At 37.4% G+C, this 17,382-nt stretch overlaps 6 protein-coding genes across 6 annotated transcripts; 3 read left to right on the top strand and 3 right to left on the bottom strand. All coding sequences in view use genetic code 12, as the record gives it.

Annotated features, from left to right (window-relative positions):
* Positions 1-312: 312 nt before the first annotated feature.
* Positions 313-4,797, top strand: APC1 (anaphase promoting complex subunit 1; the record flags this gene model as incomplete). Its single annotated transcript, XM_049326324.1, has 1 exon — positions 313-4,797. The coding sequence occupies one exon, from the start codon at positions 313-315 to the stop codon at positions 4,795-4,797; it is 4,485 nt and encodes a 1,494-aa protein (XP_049178184.1).
* A 973-nt stretch (positions 4,798-5,770) lies between these two features.
* PSD1 (phosphatidylserine decarboxylase 1) lies at positions 5,771-7,687 on the top strand (the record flags this gene model as incomplete). Its single annotated transcript, XM_049326322.1, has 1 exon — positions 5,771-7,687. One exon carries the CDS (start codon positions 5,771-5,773, stop codon positions 7,685-7,687), a length of 1,917 nt encoding a protein of 638 aa, XP_049178183.1.
* Positions 7,688-8,708: 1,021 nt separating this feature from the next.
* MOB2 (Mob2p) lies at positions 8,709-9,686 on the top strand (the record flags this gene model as incomplete). The annotated part of the gene is made up of 1 exon (XM_049326321.1): positions 8,709-9,686. One exon carries the CDS (start codon positions 8,709-8,711, stop codon positions 9,684-9,686), a length of 978 nt encoding a protein of 325 aa, XP_049178182.1.
* A 430-nt stretch (positions 9,687-10,116) lies between these two features.
* On the bottom strand, positions 10,117-13,961 carry RPO41 (DNA-directed RNA polymerase; the record flags this gene model as incomplete). The annotated part of the gene is made up of 2 exons (XM_049326320.1): positions 10,117-13,879; positions 13,945-13,961. 2 exons carry the CDS (start codon positions 13,959-13,961, stop codon positions 10,117-10,119), a joined length of 3,780 nt encoding a protein of 1,259 aa, XP_049178181.1.
* A 593-nt stretch (positions 13,962-14,554) lies between these two features.
* On the bottom strand, positions 14,555-15,247 carry SNF7 (ESCRT-III subunit protein; the record flags this gene model as incomplete). The annotated part of the gene is made up of 1 exon (XM_049326319.1): positions 14,555-15,247. The coding sequence occupies one exon, from the start codon at positions 15,245-15,247 to the stop codon at positions 14,555-14,557; it is 693 nt and encodes a 230-aa protein (XP_049178180.1).
* Positions 15,248-15,768: 521 nt separating this feature from the next.
* KGF56_004838 (t-SNARE syntaxin) lies at positions 15,769-16,842 on the bottom strand (the record flags this gene model as incomplete). The annotated part of the gene is made up of 1 exon (XM_049326318.1): positions 15,769-16,842. The coding sequence occupies one exon, from the start codon at positions 16,840-16,842 to the stop codon at positions 15,769-15,771; it is 1,074 nt and encodes a 357-aa protein (XP_049178179.1).
* Positions 16,843-17,382: the final 540 nt, after the last annotated feature.

The raw sequence follows: 17,382 nt of genomic DNA, 5'->3' as shown, positions 1-17,382 counted from the left end.
TTACATAGTTCCAACTATTATCATGTGTTGTGAAGGCTTTATATTTAACTCTACCAATACATAAAACAGAGAATATCTAAGCTGGTTTAATGCCAAATCTCTTTGTAGAGAATGCTTTCCTTTCCTTTCCTTTCCTTTACTTCTCTTCTCTTTGTTTGCAATTGGTAGCGGACTCGATGGAATCAAGATTGAAACTTTGTAAAGAGATTGTTACTTCAAGGTAAGTAAAGCTTTCATTACCTTTTCGTAGCTGGGCAAACCGTTGCAGAAGCAGCAGTAACAGCAACAGCTACTTGAATAAAAACATGTATAATGTCCACTGAACATCAACCGCAATTGAAGATTCCGCTAATTGATCTATCAGACGGATTTAGGTTCCCGTTAGGCTGTGAAGATATAATACTTTGCAAAAACAATATTTACTTGTGTATACAAAAGAATCAAGTTACCATCTTCAGGGGCTTTCTTATCAACAAGGTTTTGCTGTTTGATGAAGAGATTATACATGCTTGCGTTGCCACTTTCAAGATAAAAGATGAGGCAACAGATATTATGGCGCTTTGTTTCCGTCAACATATCAACTTTTACTATCCTCATGGGAAGCTATATACGTTGCACCTCCCATTCGATATCGTATTAGCGAGAGAGTATGAGAAGGGGTTGATCCTACAAACGAGGACGGAAATATATCTTGTCAATAAAAACTTTGACTTGAAATTTGTCGATAAAGATACAAATAGTGCATTCTCAAATCACGAACACATTTGCACTTATAATCAGCGAGATAAAGGTGTTTCCTTATGTACTACAATGACTGATGGTGCAATTAATGTATACCATGTTAAAAACTCGTCTCGAAGTATGAAATTCAAGTCCAAGTCATTAAACAAGATGCAAAAGAAGAAACATTACGCCATGTCTGGTAATACCTCTTCAATCAGTAAACAGTCAGAGCAGAAAATGAGTCTGTTTTTCATTCCGGAACACCGTACCAGTACTTTACTTTCAGAGGCAAGGGTTTCAAATCAGGATAGCTCACCTGTATCTAGTTTGCAAAAGGATGTAATTTTATCCAAGATTGAGACTATTGAAAAAAAGTTGAACAAAAATCATGTTCGAGTATTCAGTATCAGCTTTGAAGACCAACAGGGTGTTGTAATTGTAAACAAATTGAGACAGGAGCTTTATGTTTACAAGTACAGCTCATATTCAAAGTACCAGTCGGTCTACAAGTGTCCTTGTCTTGACACTATTCCAATGCACTCTAACTTTGAAGGATGTTTGGCGGTCTTGGATGACACTGATTTGTCAATTGTCAATCCCTTTTTGGATTTGCGTGCAAGTTGCAATTTGACGATTCCTATCAATACATTGATTAGCTCCTACGATGGTAAAATTGCATTCAAAAGCAATGACGAATCTATTCACATTGCCAAGTTGATATTGGAACCTGCATCACAATTGGTTTCTTCTTGTTTGAATTGTTTTAGATATTTATCTGGCTCTACCGTTATTCAAAAAATTTGGATGCTTTGGAGGTCAGCTTACAATACATGCGGTGATGAATGGGACGCCTTGGTGATTGCATTGCTTTCACTATTTTTTCCATTCGAGGATAAAGTTCCATGTGTAGAAAACGAAATAACCAGAAAATTGCCACAAGCTAGACTACTTCAAGGGAGTTCCTGTTTCAATTATGACTTGAGTGATCTCATACCTTATATTGTGTTATCTTTGCATCTTCTAAGGGAAGAATACCGACTAGATGTTTTGAAAAAGGATTACTTAACAAAGCTAGGTTCACTTTTAAGTCAATTAACTGCATGGATGGGGTGGGCTGAATCTTGGCCTAATTATTATTCAAGCCTGCTAAATATTGATAAATCCACGAGATTTCTTTCGATTCAAATATTGCAAACTCCGCCGAACCTCCTTGAATCTTTGGCTAGTCTTTTCACCAACACTATAGTTCCCTTCTTGTCATTTTCCCAGTTGGTGGAGGAAAGTGATTCTATTGATGCCATAGTTACTCCTCAAACACATAACGTTTTAAAAATTTTTGAAATCCTTGTATCCTCACAGTATGGGCCATCTAATCTTGTTGACATGATGAATGATTTGGGTGTTACTTCCTTGGATACTTTCCCCTTGGGTGTTTCTTTTCCATTGAAAGAAGCTTTACTGGTTGCACAAGAGAATCCTAATTTTGAATGGTCATTGGGCTCTTTGGAACTTATTGGCCGTGAGGATTTGAGCAAATTGTTGTCATCAACATCAGCATCAGCATCATTTGCATCATCTTTCAAAAATGACTTCACGGAAGAAGTGAGAAAAGAAAAGAAACAAGAGGAAGATATTGAGTCTTTGACTACACAAATAATGGCTTCAAATGAAGTAATTACGTCTTGGGATGATCAGTCTGAAGCCAGAAGACTTGGCATAACTAAATTAATTTTTGATTATGACAGAAGATATTACGAGGTTACTACGTTATTGCACCAAACGAAAACTCAAACGGCTTATTTGAAAGTAGATGATAATGTGAGCGAGTATGATCTTGTATTATTACAGAGAAGTTTAGCCATTGTGGTTGCATTAAGAACATTAACAATACCACTAGGCCGAGCGGCTTTATTCTATGATGGTCGTAAACCAATACTTACCGAGAAGTTCCCCATCCCAAAATTTAATCTCAATACATTGATATCGCCAACAATGACTAATATAATACACTCTGAGGAGAACATTTCTGCTGAGCTATCTGCATGGGGTTATTTCCATAATGGGGCTTCATCCGGTTTAAGCATATCGAAGGATTCTAAGGGAATTTCTGGGAGCTGGATAATTTTCAATAAACCACCTGACTTGAATGCTCAACATGCTGGGTTTCTATTAGGATTGGGATTAAATGGCCATTTAAAGAATCTTGAGGAATGGCATATATATAATTATCTTGGACCTAAACATCCTTTGACCAGTGTTGGGTTGTTGATTGGAATGGCAGCTAGTTTGCGCGGTAGTATGGATAACAAATTGACAAAAGTTCTTTCAGTACATGCAGTGGCACTACTACCCAGGGGTGCAAACGATTTGAATGTTCCTACAATGGTGCAAACTGCAGGGTTAATTGGAATTGGTTTGTTGTATTCAGAAACTCAGCATAGAAGAATGAGTGAGATATTGCTACTGCAGATTGCTGGTACTGTTCAGCAAAATGATATTGTTCAAGTCCATGAAGGTTATAGATTGGCTTCGGGAATAGCTTTGGGGTATGTGAATTTAGGTAAAGGGGACGATTTGAGAGGATTAAACGATACGCATGTTGTTGATAAATTGTTATCATTTGCTGTATCTACCAAGAATTCGCAGCCCGGTCAAGAATTGAGCAAATCTTGTTGTGGCGCCATCATGGCATTATGCATGATTTATTTGAAAACAGAGAATGCAAATGTAGCTAACAAGTTAAAAGTTCCGGACTCAGAGCAATTGTTGGACTACGTGAGACCTGACTTGTTGTTTTTGAGATGCTTTGCTGTGAACATGATTATGTGGAGTAAAATCAAATCAACACGGAGTTGGGTAGAATCACAGATGCCCAAGTTTGTACTTGATGAGTTCAATAAGGTGGGTGGATTCCACCGCATGGACAGTGACTCATTGATGTATTTCAACATTTTAGGAGGATCATGTTTATCCATGGCACTCAAGTATGCATCGTCATATAATATAGAAGCTAGAAATACGATATTATATTATCTTGATAAACTAATGAAATTAACGAGCAAGTCTGCGGTAAATTATGATCAAAAGTTGACCTATAACACGGCTATTACTATACAAAATGTCCTTGCGTTATGTGCTGCAGTGATAATGGCTGCAAGTGGTGATTTAGAGGTATTTAGAAGACTTCGTGTTTTGCACAATGACACAAATAGAATACTAGGATTTGGTGGATATATGGCTATCAATACTGCATTGGGTTTTTTGTTTCTTGGGGGAGGACAAATGGCATTTGACAATGATTCGTTATTTGGAATAGCCAGTTTGATTACTAGCTTGTATCCCATTTACCCTAAAGAGAATAGTGAATATGAAGTACATTTGCAAGCGTTGAGGCATTTTTGGGCTTTGGCTGTTGTTCCCAGATGTTTGATAATAAGAGATGTCAAGACTAAAGAAGCTTGTAAAATACCGATTTTGATCAAGATGAAGAACGGGGAATTGATGAACAAAGTATCACCATGCTTGATACCCAATTTGAAGGAAATATCACAAATTCAAACCAAATCAGCAAACCACTTTGATGTGATTATCGACTTTGAATTGAAATCTGAAATATTGGAAAACTTTGAAAAGTCATTGACCATTTATGTTTATAAGAAACAGAATTATCAGTTATTGAAACCTAGTGTTCGATCGATGTTACAGAATAAGAGCAAAGAACAAGATAATACACCCATTAGTTCATTATTAAATAATTGTGAAGTTTTCCAGGAATTGGAAAAAAATAGTAAGCTTATATGGCAAAATGAGTTCAGTACAAGATTATTATCATCGACAAATTTAAAGTCTAGCGGATTATCGATATATGATATAATTGAAAACAAATTGGAATTGATGAAATATGCCAAGCTGGCTTCATCAATTGAAGATATTTGGAATTTGAAGCTTGTGTTTGAATTTACGAATAGAATGAAAAGAGACTATCTACATTATATCCAGCTTGATTTTATACATGAATTGAAACAAATATTGTGCAACAAATATTTTGCAAAAGATGATCAAACCCGTGTGTAAGAGAGTCTGGACCATGAAGGCTGGAAAAAGTAAGTAGCTTTTAATCAACTCACCTCACCACCTTTTCTTAAATCTTCTTTTGCTTTGTCTGGTACTTTCTTTTCTTAAATCTTCTTTTACTCTGTCTGGTATTTTCTTTTCCTAAATCTTCCTTTGCTTTATCTGGTATTCTCTTTTTCCTAAATCTTTTTTCTTCTGTCTGGTGTTTTCGTTTTCATTTTCTCGGTTAAAATGTCGTAAATATGGTGTAAGACATCACGCTACTAAAAGAAACAATATTTTTTGTCGCGTGAGTGAATAAGCTCAATCTGTGTCATATTTAGTGCAATGCTAGAAGACTAAGAACTAGCTTCACCACCCCGGTGACTTACTTGTCACCAGTTTACTTGCCCTTAGTTTACTCGCTACCAATTTACTTGTTACTAGTTTACTTAGCCACAGACTTATTTGCGCTTCTTCTTCTTCTTCTTCTTCTTTTGTTTTCTACTTACAAAGGGGTCTCAATCCTTGTTTGAAAGGTCTCAATCCTTATTTGAAGGGTACAATCCAACATTTTCATTTTTGTCGTAATGAAAAGAAAAGAGATTTCTTTTTTTTTTTTTTTTTTTCAGGAAAAACTTTTGACATTTGAAATCGACGATTAGAGCATAAGTTTCAGGTACAGACTAGAAAATTGTTGGGAGGGGAGATATCAAACATAAGTAACTGTTGTTGTTTTTTTCTAACGTATTTATTTGCTCATTTAAGCTCCTTTAACTCACATTATATTCGCGCTAGGATCATTTTTATAGTATATACATTTACATTACTTACTCGCCTGTTTTATAATTTTCAGGTCTAGTAGAGATATATACGACATATGATTAACTTTATTTCACTAAAATTTCAATAATCTTTTTTGGCTTTCTTTTTTTGTTTTGCTTGATTTATTTTTAAAGTTTTCATATATACCCCTTCTACTTCATTACATAGTATGGTTTTTAGACCACCTTCATTTACCTGGTCGAGGTCTGGCGGTCTGAGATGGAAATATAACAATACAGCAACGGCGGCTAAGATGTATAACCAACACCACTACTCCTGTCAGCAAAGAAGTATATTACAACCATTATCGAGTGCCTCGCAGATGGCTCAATTGATTGAACAACAACAACAGCAGCAGCAGCAGCAGCAGCAGCAGTCCTCTACCTCTACCAAGACTCAAAAGAGGTATTTTAGCAGTTACTACTACCAGTTTCCAAAGATACCCCGACCAAAGAGAAATGTCCTTTACTATTCCACTTGGTCGAGAGGTGGAGCTCCTTCTACTGGAACCGGTACAAATACCAAGATAAAGAGACGTTTCTTTCCCCAGCTTCGTTACTTCCATTTGCCCAAAATATCCAAAAGACTGTTTTCGCAAGCCAACCAAAAATTGAAACTGAATACTAGGAAATGGCACATGAGATTCTTTTCTGTTGAAGCAAGATCAAGAAGACAACAACGTAGAAAATTCATTAAATGGTGGACCCTCACTTCATTGACTGTGGTTTTGGGGGGTGTGGCGGCAAAAATTAAGTACGATAGGGACCTGTTGAATGAGAACCCATACAAAATTAGACCACAATCATGGCAGTTGTATGCCTACTCTACTTTGCCCTTGAAGACCATATCACGATTATGGGGCTATGTCAATCTGATAAACTTGCCCGTATTTATGAGATCGCCTCTGTATAAACTATACTCGGCTATATTTGGTGTTAATTTAGATGAAATGGAGAATCCAGATTTGAAAAGCTATAACAACCTATCTGAATTTTTTTACAGAAACTTGAAACCGGGAGTTAGACCTGTATCTGAGGATGATATTGTGAGTCCTGCCGATGGTAAAGTTTTGAAGTTTGGTATTATTGAAGATGGTGAGATTGAACAGGTTAAGGGCATGACTTATTCAATTGATGCGTTATTGGGAATGGGGGAGTCGTCGACTCGGAATTTAGCTGCCCCTACTCACTCGCCTGATTTTGAAGATAGTGATGATGAGGTTCGAATTAGAAGAGATGAAGAGTTTGCGAAGCTAAACGGCATATCATATTCCGTTGATGATTTCATAGGTGGGGAGAATGAGTCAACATTTCACTTGAACAAATTGACCTATAAAAGTGATCATGATGGTACAGCCAAAGGTTCTAATGCCTCATTTCAGAAGGAGCTCAAAGTAGCAGAGGCCCTTGCACCCAATCCAATGGAGCAATTTCGTCAGAAACAACTATATTTTGCAGTGATATACTTGGCGCCGGGTGATTATCACCATTTCCATTCACCCACAAACTGGGTAACCACGTTGAGGCGCCATTTTATTGGCGAGTTGTTTTCAGTAGCACCATTTTTCCAAAAAACTTTACAAGGTTTGTTTGTATTAAATGAACGAGTTGCTTTATTGGGATATTGGAAATATGGCTTTTTTTCAATGATCCCTGTTGGTGCTACCAATGTTGGTAGTATTATTGTTAATTTTGATAAGGATTTGAAGACTAATTCATTTTACGAGCATGAGGTTTATAGTAGTAGTAATGGTGGTAATGCTTCATCATCGGGAACTTCCATTGTGAGTGAAAACACACCCTTGATCCAAAAGGATTACTCGGCATCGGACAATTTGCTAATAGACTATCAAGAAAATCAACGTAGAAAAAAGAAGAAATTGAGAAAGAACACTGTTTATGAAGCAACGTACACTAATGCAAGTAGGATACTAGGCGGATGCCCCTTAACTAAAGGTCAAGATATAGGCGGGTTTAAATTGGGTTCAACAGTTGTGTTGATATTTGAAGCTCCTGACAATTATCAGTTTACTATAGAAATTGGTGAAAAAGTGAAAGTTGGTCAATCGTTGGGCAAATTTGAGTAAAAGAAGGAGATAGGAGAGGAGAGGAGAGGAGAGGAGAGGAGAGGAGAGGAGAGGAGAGGAGAGAATAAGAGAGACAGAATGCCATTATTTAAAGCATAAATAGATATACAAATTATTCCTTTATCTGCTATGACTTTTTTCATATTTGTAGCTACTAGCTATACCTCTTTAAGGACTCTAAAGGACTCTAAAGGACTCTAAAAGACTCTAAAGAACTCTTTAAGAACTCTTTAGAACTCTTTAAGAACTCTTTAGAACTTTTTGCGACTCTTTAAGGACTCTAAAAGACTCTCGCTTCGCTCGATAGTGTTGATAGTGTCGATAGTGTCAGTGGCAGCTGGTGTGCTCCACTATCTCGCTCTGCTCGATAGTGTCGATAGTGTCGCTCGATAGTGTCGCAAAAGTTTTGAGGTAGGGTGTTTTCTCTATGTTGGTCACGTGCCCTGCATTGTCAGAGGGAGAAAAAAATCAGCAATAACATTTGGTAGCGTTAGTGTGAAAAATTTCAAACATAACCGTACATTTCCTTGATAGACGAGCAGACACACACACCCCCTCCTCCTCCTCCCCTCCCCTCATTTTTCAAGCAGTAACTACTGAGATGCAATAAAGACAAGACAAAGTAGGCAACTGCTGTTTGCTTTTTTTTTTTTTCTTTCTCGTGTCCCCTTTTTGGCGAGTTTTCTAACTTTTTTGGTGTTTCTTGTTGGTTTCATTATTTTTATTGTTCACAAATCTTACAAGAAATTTGAAATCACTGTTATTGTCAAGTCGAAATTGTAGAGACGAGACATCAAATAACTACAACTACAACTACACCTATAATTACAGCTACAACTACAACCCAAGTATAGGTACCGCTACAAGCATATACACACACATAAGCACAGCCAAAGGTACATACAGGTCATATATAAGTCTACAGCTGTCCTAGGAAAGTTTTTCAACTCTTGTATATCTTCTTTTCCCTTCCCTTCCCCCCCTTTTTTTTTTCCCTTTTCATTTCAATTTCAATTGCAAAATGTCCTTTCTAAATACAATAAGAGGGTTAGGAAGAAGTTCGAAAAAGAACAAAAAGGACTTGGACGCTTCACAGTCCCCGTCATTCTATTCAAATTCAAATTTATCGGGTACTGTTCTAAAGAGGACACAATCTCCCAATAAATTATCACCTTCGAAGCATTCTGCTACATCGCCAATACGAGGAGGAGGAGGTGGTGGTTCAACAAATGCCCAAAATATACCGACGGTGAGACTACTGCAAGGATATCTGCAACAGGGCTCGCCAACAAGACGTAGCAAACATGTGCATCCACTGCTGCAGCTGCAACATCATCATCATCAGCAACATGATAGACTGCCTCAAAGAACGGTCCAGTATACTACTAAATCGTCTCAACAGCAAATGGCAGAACCACCGTTATTCTTGTGTGATCCATATGTGAGAACTGCGCTTGTCAAGGGTTCCTACAAGACTATTGTTCAACTACCCGCATTTGTTGACTTGAACGAATGGCTAGCGCTCAATGTTTTTGAGTTTTTCAGTAATTTAGATGCATTTTATGGCTTGATTGCCGATTTCGTTACCCCTGAAGCGTTTCCTACAATGAATGCAGGTCCAACAACAAATTACCTTTGGGTCGACGCTTCAGGTCAAGCAGTGAACTTGCCTGCGTGCCAGTACATTGAATACGTGCGGACCTGGATCCTGAATAAAATCAATGATCGAGAAAACTTTCCCACGAAAACAGGTGCGGTTTTCCCTCAGTTTTTTATCAGGGATGTGAGAAACATTTCAAGACAGATGTTTAGAATATTTGCATTCATTTACTATAATCAGTTTGACAAGATTATTCATTTGAGTTTGGAAGCTCACTTAAATTCGTTTTTTGCTCATTTCATTTCGTTTATTAAAGAATTCAATCTTTTAGACAAGAAAGAGTTGCATCCTTTACAACCGTTGGTTGATAATTTTGAGCAGCAGGGGAAAATCTACTAGAAGATACCCATTGCATAAATATACATGTATAGGTAGGCAAAATTCAATGTCGAGAGGCACTACTTCACCGTAAACGAAAACATTAGCTAAAAAAGAACCTCTGGTTTTTATTTTCTTTCGAAAATCCATGAAATCGGCCATTTTTCTGTACTGTTTTTTGTATAAAATCAAAACTCAAGAGAGATCTATCCACAATCATTGACACCTATTTATTGCCTAACCTTGATTATAAATATACATACACACACACATATATATATACCAAACTATTTGCCATATTCTATGTACAGTAAGTTCTTTTCAGCAAAAAGCACCTTCAAGGACATGTTGAAAAGGTCTCTATAAAAATTAAAAAAAAAAAAAGAAAATTATATGTACATGTATGTCAGACAATTTTTGTATCCTTGATGGAACAACCTAAAATTTTCATTTATGAAAAGAAGTAAAGTGAGTTTTTCACAATATTCACATCGAAATCTCCTCTTCGTGGAACTTCGGGGAATTCCAAGGGAACCAAAATTTCATATTGTGGAATATTTCTGCCTGTTAACTCAAGCTCATAAGGATTAAAAGCATCAACTACACTTATTGTAGTTTGCATTTTCTCACCAGCTTCAACTTCCTTTGGATTTTTCGATGCTAACAATTGTAATCTTTTTCTTTCCATTTTTATTTCATCGGAGATTGTTATTCCTCTTCCAATGGACTTTGCCCACTGTTTTTTAATTTCTTTAATTTTCATCGTTAACTCGTGCTTTGCAGGTACACGTAAAACTTGATACGCTCCTTGGTATCGTTCAACAAATTCATCTCTAAGATATTTGATGAGATCAGTGCTATGTAAACGAACAAATTGGTTACGTAAAGTCTCATTCATCTTATCGATATCTGTTGCATGCGTCCAATACAGATCGTGAACTGCGGCAAAATTTATTCCTAAATCACCACATGCTTTAGCCGTCATCAACATATGCGTTGCATCTAACGAATGGATGAAATTTGGTGCAAATGCCATTTGTTGTTTCCTTGCGTCAACATTTGATGTACCTGAAGGATTAACGATTACAATATCTTGAAGTGTGGTTTTCACTGATTGTTGTTTGTTGATTCTATAAGGTTGAACACACGGTAAACCTAATGGTGAGGTCCATATCACAGCTGATGAATGTAACTCATTGTTATTTGTTTTTGCTTCGTCGAAATCCATCGATACAGATTTACTAATCCTTTTAGCTGATTCCCCCAACCATGATTGGATTAAGTGAGCCCCTTCAAATAATTCTCGAATTGATGCGAATACTTGTGAGGTCAAATACCTAATGTGTGGAAGAGTATCAGCGCCAACTTCAAAATACTGTTCAACTTGCTTTTTGATTTGTTGAGTAGCGCCAAGATACGTTACACCATAAACATTGGTCATCACCGTTTGTTTAACAACTTTTCTCTTGATTTTATCCTGAAAGAAAATCGCCATTTCATTACCAGCCTCGACATCTCGAGCAACTCTTTTTTGAACCAAATCAGCAACATAGGAGTAGACATCCTGAGGTCTATCTGCGGGTACCAAATTCACTTGGTGTGCACCCTCGACATCACCACCCAATGCAGCATAATGTTGAAGACCATTACAGGTACCGTCTTGATGGACTGGTAAATGTGACACAAATTTGGTGGGATCTTCCAATTTATATGCTTCAGCTAGCTCAAAGCAAACACTCAATGTTTGCCATGGTTTCTCCGCTTTTGTCCACCAATCATTTACATAAGGATCTTCTGCTGACTTTATGGCAAGATTGAGGTTGTCTTCTGCAAACTTGACTCTCTCTGGCAATGGCAATTTATCAACACCATAAACATTTGCCAATTGTATTTTCAACCATTTCAACCCATTTTCACCAAGTTCCTTACCTTCCCAAAACAAAAACAACGCACGCGTTAAATCACCACCTAAATGATTAAGATAGGGACTTATTGGGTATGCTCTTCCTCTAAAATCCAAATTGTGGGGATAATAAAGTTTTTCACCAATAAAGCCTCTTGCAATCTCTAGTTTGTAATTGTAGTCACACCTCAAAGACCTCAGTGTTGCAAATTCCTTTGCGGCCAAGTAAACTGCTTTATTGTGTTCTATCCTGACCACGGGGTCTGCATCCTTGGGTATTTTTGGCGGAAACTTTGCTTCCTTCATAATTGGTGGTATCGACAAGTACTCCTCGCCTTTATTCCAATAATGCGATATTACGTCAAATACTTTTTGATTGATTGTCCATGAGGCTAATCCCAACACATTCAATCCATCATAAATTTCTTGCAAGTTTTTTCTCTCTGCAGCCGTCTTTACATAAGCATCCGTTTCTGGAGAGTCTCTGATGCGAACCAAGGGGGATTTGGTATACAATGTACCACCTCCGTAAAACGAAGACCATTTTTTCGGCTCCACCAACATTGGAAGTGTTTGTGGCTGGATAGAATCGATAAACGCAGTACCTGTCAATTGTTTCTGAAGGTTACTGTGGATCTTAATCACCCCAAGACGTTTACCATTTGCAAACTGCATACCATGGAAAAAAGCCGGGTGCACGTCTTCTTCTACTTTCCCATTAATTTCCTTTCTCACTTTAATTTTAGCAATTGACATAACAAATGATATCAAAAGTCCTCCGATTTTGGTGCGTATAACTTCATCCCATTCAGTTGCGTTTGTACTTATAATGGATTTTTCCACAGATTCCTTAATTATATTTTCCATTTGAGAAGAACCTTCTACTTTTTTACTTGAAAAGCTATTACTATCTTGTTGAGCAGAAATGGATGATTTATATTCCAACTCTAGAGACTTCCCCACTGAGGATATAGCCTTATGAGCAACCATTCCTCCATTTGATCCAGACATAGCATTGACTTTAAAAAGTTCCAAAAGCGTAAGGACTGCGGTCTTCTCCGGTGAGACCCTGATCAAGAATGGCGCATAAGCTGAACGTTCTTTTGCCGCAGCATCATCTGTGGAGCTGACTTTTACATCTCCAGCTAGTATGGCTTTACAAAGTTTGTGTTCTTCTTGAAGAAGTGGAATTAGCTTCTGATACCACTCATAACATTGAGCATTGATTTGTTTACTCATACTGATATCTCCTCTCTTTTGGGCATCTTCAAAGTCACGTTTCCATTTTTCCCTTGCGCCTTCAATTCCCCTTATTTCAATTTGTCTTTGTCTGTTATAGTTAAACTTCTCTAATGCTTTATTAAATTGTAATTTTTGAGTATCGCTTTTCAATCGTTTATAAAATTCAAAATAGTTTAGATTTTCTGACTGGATTTTATCCTTTATAGTTTCGTCCAAGTCTTCAACTATTTCTTTAATGTCATTCACAAAAGTGATAGCAGCTTCCTTTTCGGGAGTTAACCCCAACAATGAGTGTCTGACCACATTTAGTGCAAAAGAATCCACAGGTGTCAACTCGGCCAAGTTTCCCTTACCCAATGAGATGATTGACTGGTCCTCTTTTAACTTCATTGTATCTTCAACAACATCTGCACTGCTTTGACTCAATTTATATTTCCTATATACGTGCAAAAGTTCCTCTGGAATACACGACTCGTTTATATTTGGCGAATCGAATATCTTGTACATGTTGTCTGCGCCTATCACATCTGTGTTTTGTAAGATTTTCTTAATCTTGTTATTATTGGTAAATTCTCCAAAAAAGTATTTTGGATCGGTGCCTTCTAAAAGTAGCTGCTTCAAAACTATTGCCTCTGTCCTTTCGTCCAGTACAAATCCACAGTAATCCTCCATTTGGGCTATTATTCGGTTCAAATTTTTCACACTTGTTGCTGGTGTTGTGGAGGAGGAATTATTGCTAGTCAATATGACAAGGGCGTTATTGCCAATTTGAGTTAGCTCGCGTGACAGTACAAGGTTCGACAAGGACTTTAGTATTTGGTATCCTCTTTCGAAATAGCTCTCTGCCGAAAATGTTTCCAACATATTCTTTAGATACCTAATCTCTTTCTCGTATGGCTGTCTTATTACCTCGTCCGCTCGAGACGAATAATGTCCTAATCTATCTTCATTTTCAATTTTGGGGAATCTTTCGGGCCGAAAATCTAGATACGAGCTCTTTATCACGCGGGTCAAAGAACCTTTTGTATGTTTGGAATTGGAACTTCTACACTCTGGCTCTTTCAACAAGCTAAGAAACGGCTCTGAAAATGAGGGGGATGATCTACTTGAAACCAAGCTCAGTGACGAAGATACATTAAATCTTTTAACATTTCTCGCCTGGCACTTGCGAAAATGCGTACAACCTGTTCTAATCATGTTTCTCAAATTTCTAACCAACCTATCCGCCTTTCCCCCTCTGTAAAGGTGAATATAAATAGCTTTTTCCTGATTTTTAATGCTATTCCACAACAAATATCAAGGTTAGTAGAGATGAAATTTTTTCTTTTCTTTCTTTTTTCCGATGAGCTTTCTATTTATGCAAAGGAAAGAAAGCTTAAAGTAAAACAAGGAAAAGCTTAGAGCAAGACAGGAAAAGCTTAGAGCAAGACATGGAATCTCAGAATAATATAAGTATGTTCAAGCCCGTGTGGGAATATCAAAGAATTAAACAGATGTAAGGAGGGAACATCAAAGAATTAAACAGATGTAAGGAGGGTACTAAATAGATGTAAGGAGGGAACATCAAAGAATTAAGCAGATGTAAGGAGGGGACATCAAAGAATCAAGCAGATGTAAGGTAGGGTGGGTAATCTAGAGAGAAGATAATCTTGTATTGAGCACATAGGATTCATTTCACTCACTCACTCACCCACTCACTCACTCTCACTCACTCTCACTCTCACTCACACTCCCGGATTTAGTATTACAACTCCATCTCAGCTTGTAGTTGTTTCAAGACCTCCTCATCTTCGTCATCTTGCGAGATGGGTTGGTTCTTTGTCACGCTAGGGAAAAAGGGCAACTCCTCTTCTCTTTGCACTGGTTGTTGCTGTTGTTTGACTTTTGAGACTTTGTCTTGCTGCTGCTGCTGTTGTTGTTGCTCCTTGTTCTCCCTTTCCAATTCGGCCAATTCTTCGTCCAACTCGTCCTCGTCCACATACTCATTACCAACTGGTCTAGATATAGCCTCGGATATTTCATCCGCCAATTCAACCTGCTCTCTTATTTCCTCCATTGTATCTTCGACTTTGTCTACATTGTATTCTCCGTGTATCTGCTTCATTGCAGTAGCTCCTTGTTTCATTGCCTTCATCGTCTCTAGATTCAAATTAGCGCCTTCGATAGATATTAACTGCGTTTCTAAAGTTTCTATTTGGTTCTCAACCTTCATCAAGTTGGTCTCATACCCCTTTTTACGCTTTAATGCATTCTTGGCCAAATTCGTTTGCTTTAATGAAACATATTTCCGTGCCATCTGGTCCTGATCTTCCATTTGCTGCAGTAAATGGTTCTTTTTTTTATTTAATGTTGCTATATGCTCACGAAGCTCGACTATAGCCTTCTTGGGCAAGTCCTTCTTTTGCTGTGAGCTGCCTCCAAAGAAATATCCCCACATTATCTCAACTTTTTATTTTACCCTTATCTTTACTTAAACGATGCGAGTAACAAATCTTGTTCTAATGGTGGAATCTACCTAGGCAAATAAGAGAACCAACCTCTAAAGTAGGTATATAACTGTTTGCTTAACGTCTCGCTTTATTTTCTACAAACCACCTTACCTCAAAAACAAAGTGGTGGGGTTTAGTTATGGCCTTATCAGTAAGAACTCAATGATAATCTTAAAGATTCAAGAATGGTTTCTAACCAGAGATTTGTTACACTCTAACAATCGATAGTAGGGAAAAAAAAAAAAGTTACCATCGAGAGTACACGACCAAAAAAGCCCAATCGAGGAGACCTACATTCTTTATCTACAACTTTACAAAGTGCCGTTTTACAAGTATAAATATATAGAAAGAATCTGTGTGTCAAGGTGTCAAGGTGTCAAGGTGTCAAGGTGTATGTGTATGTGTATGTGTATGTGTGTGTCTGCATTAAAGGTAAAGGTTCCAATGACTAGAAAATTATCTTTTCTTCCTAGCTCACGAGGACCCACAAGAAGAAAAATATAATTAATACTCCAAAGATCTTTAAGAATAACCATCGATTACTCGTGATATGAGCGTAATACTTCAACAACTCTCGTTGAGCGCCACTAATGTTTAAGCTGATATCTTCGACGTTTGCGTCGATTCTTTGTATTTGTTCGCCTTGCTCGCTCACCATAGTTGCCAACTGTTGGAACAAGTTTCCCACTTCGTTGATTGTGCTCTCGATATTCTCCACTGCGCGATTCCGCAGTTGTAAATACTGCTGGCCACTATTTTGTTCCTCCATTAGAAGCATTTGTTGCTGTTGTTGGTTTGGTAAAGACAAATACTCCGAATTATCGTAAGGCGAAACCATTGCCGGATCAGAAGCTGCTGCTGCTGCTGCTGCAGTAGCTTCATGACTCAGTTTATGATTTTCTTGTACGAGAAAGGGATTTTCATTAAGATTCGATAATGATTCAGACCGTCTACTATCGTTGAACTCGCTAACAACAGCATTTAATGGCAATGCGTTATTCAACGAGCGATTGTTATTCACTGAAGAAATGAAATTGTTTTGTCTATTCTTGTTCATGATTTCATTCTTTTGTCTAATTTCCAAAACATTCTTAAATTCTCCAGAAACGTTCTTCATCTTTGAGTTGAGCAAAGTGAGAACATTCTTACTATACTGTGTAGTTTGAGAATCCACTTTTATCGAGGCTTCGCCCTTGATGTATTTTTGCAAGTTCTGGATATTTGTCTCGATTCTAAATATATCTTGCTTAATCACATAGGTGAGCTCTCCAATTTCAATGGGTTTATCATCAAACAAAGGTTTCCTCTTTGCCAAGATGGCTAGCTTGCCAAGTAGCTCAGTAACATGCGATATATCCTTCGCTATAAGACTTGCCTGTTGGCTGAACTGTGATTTCTTTGGAGGAGGCTGGGGGTGATGCGATGTAGATTTCGCCCTTATAAAACCTGGTTGTTGTTGTTGTTGTTGCTTCCTGTTTATCTTCTCATACGTAGTGACACATTGTTGGAATTCTATTGTCCTATTCTGGATAGAAACTGACATTACCAGGAAAAAGGGAGTAAAAGGAACCTTGGCTTACAATAAAAATCTCCTTGATGAAAACCTGCCCTTGTGAAAACCAATGTGAAATTTGTCTTTCTTCTTCGTGTTGATAAAGAACAGCAAAAAAAAAAAAAAAAAAATAAAAAAAATAAAAAAAAAAAAATCTGGCGGAAAAAAGAAAGCGAGAAGAGAAGGATGAATATACAATGACAAATTGTAGAGTTGTAGAGTTGTAGAGTTGTAGAGTTGTAGTCTCTGGAGGACAAACTTTGTTGAAAGTTGTTTGTACTTAAAAAAATTTTGTGTGGTGTCAATATTGAAATATTGTAATGAGACTGAGCTTTGCGAGTAACCAAACACGACTTACAAAACTGGAACCTGGACAGGAACCTGGACTGTTTTACTAGAACCTGAACTGTATTACTAGAACCTGAACTGTTTTACTAGAACCTGGACTATATTTGACTGGACTGTTTTACTAGAACCTGGACTATATTTGACTGGACTGTTTTACTAGAACTTGGACTATATTTGACTGGA

This window comes from Candida oxycetoniae, assembly GCF_023343755.2.
Source record: "Candida oxycetoniae strain CBS 10844 chromosome Unknown scaffold34, whole genome shotgun sequence".
NCBI lineage: Eukaryota > Fungi > Ascomycota > Pichiomycetes > Serinales > Debaryomycetaceae > Lodderomyces > Lodderomyces oxycetoniae.
The sequence above is the reverse complement of the archived record's forward strand: the minus strand, read 5'-3'. Positions and strand labels throughout refer to the sequence as shown.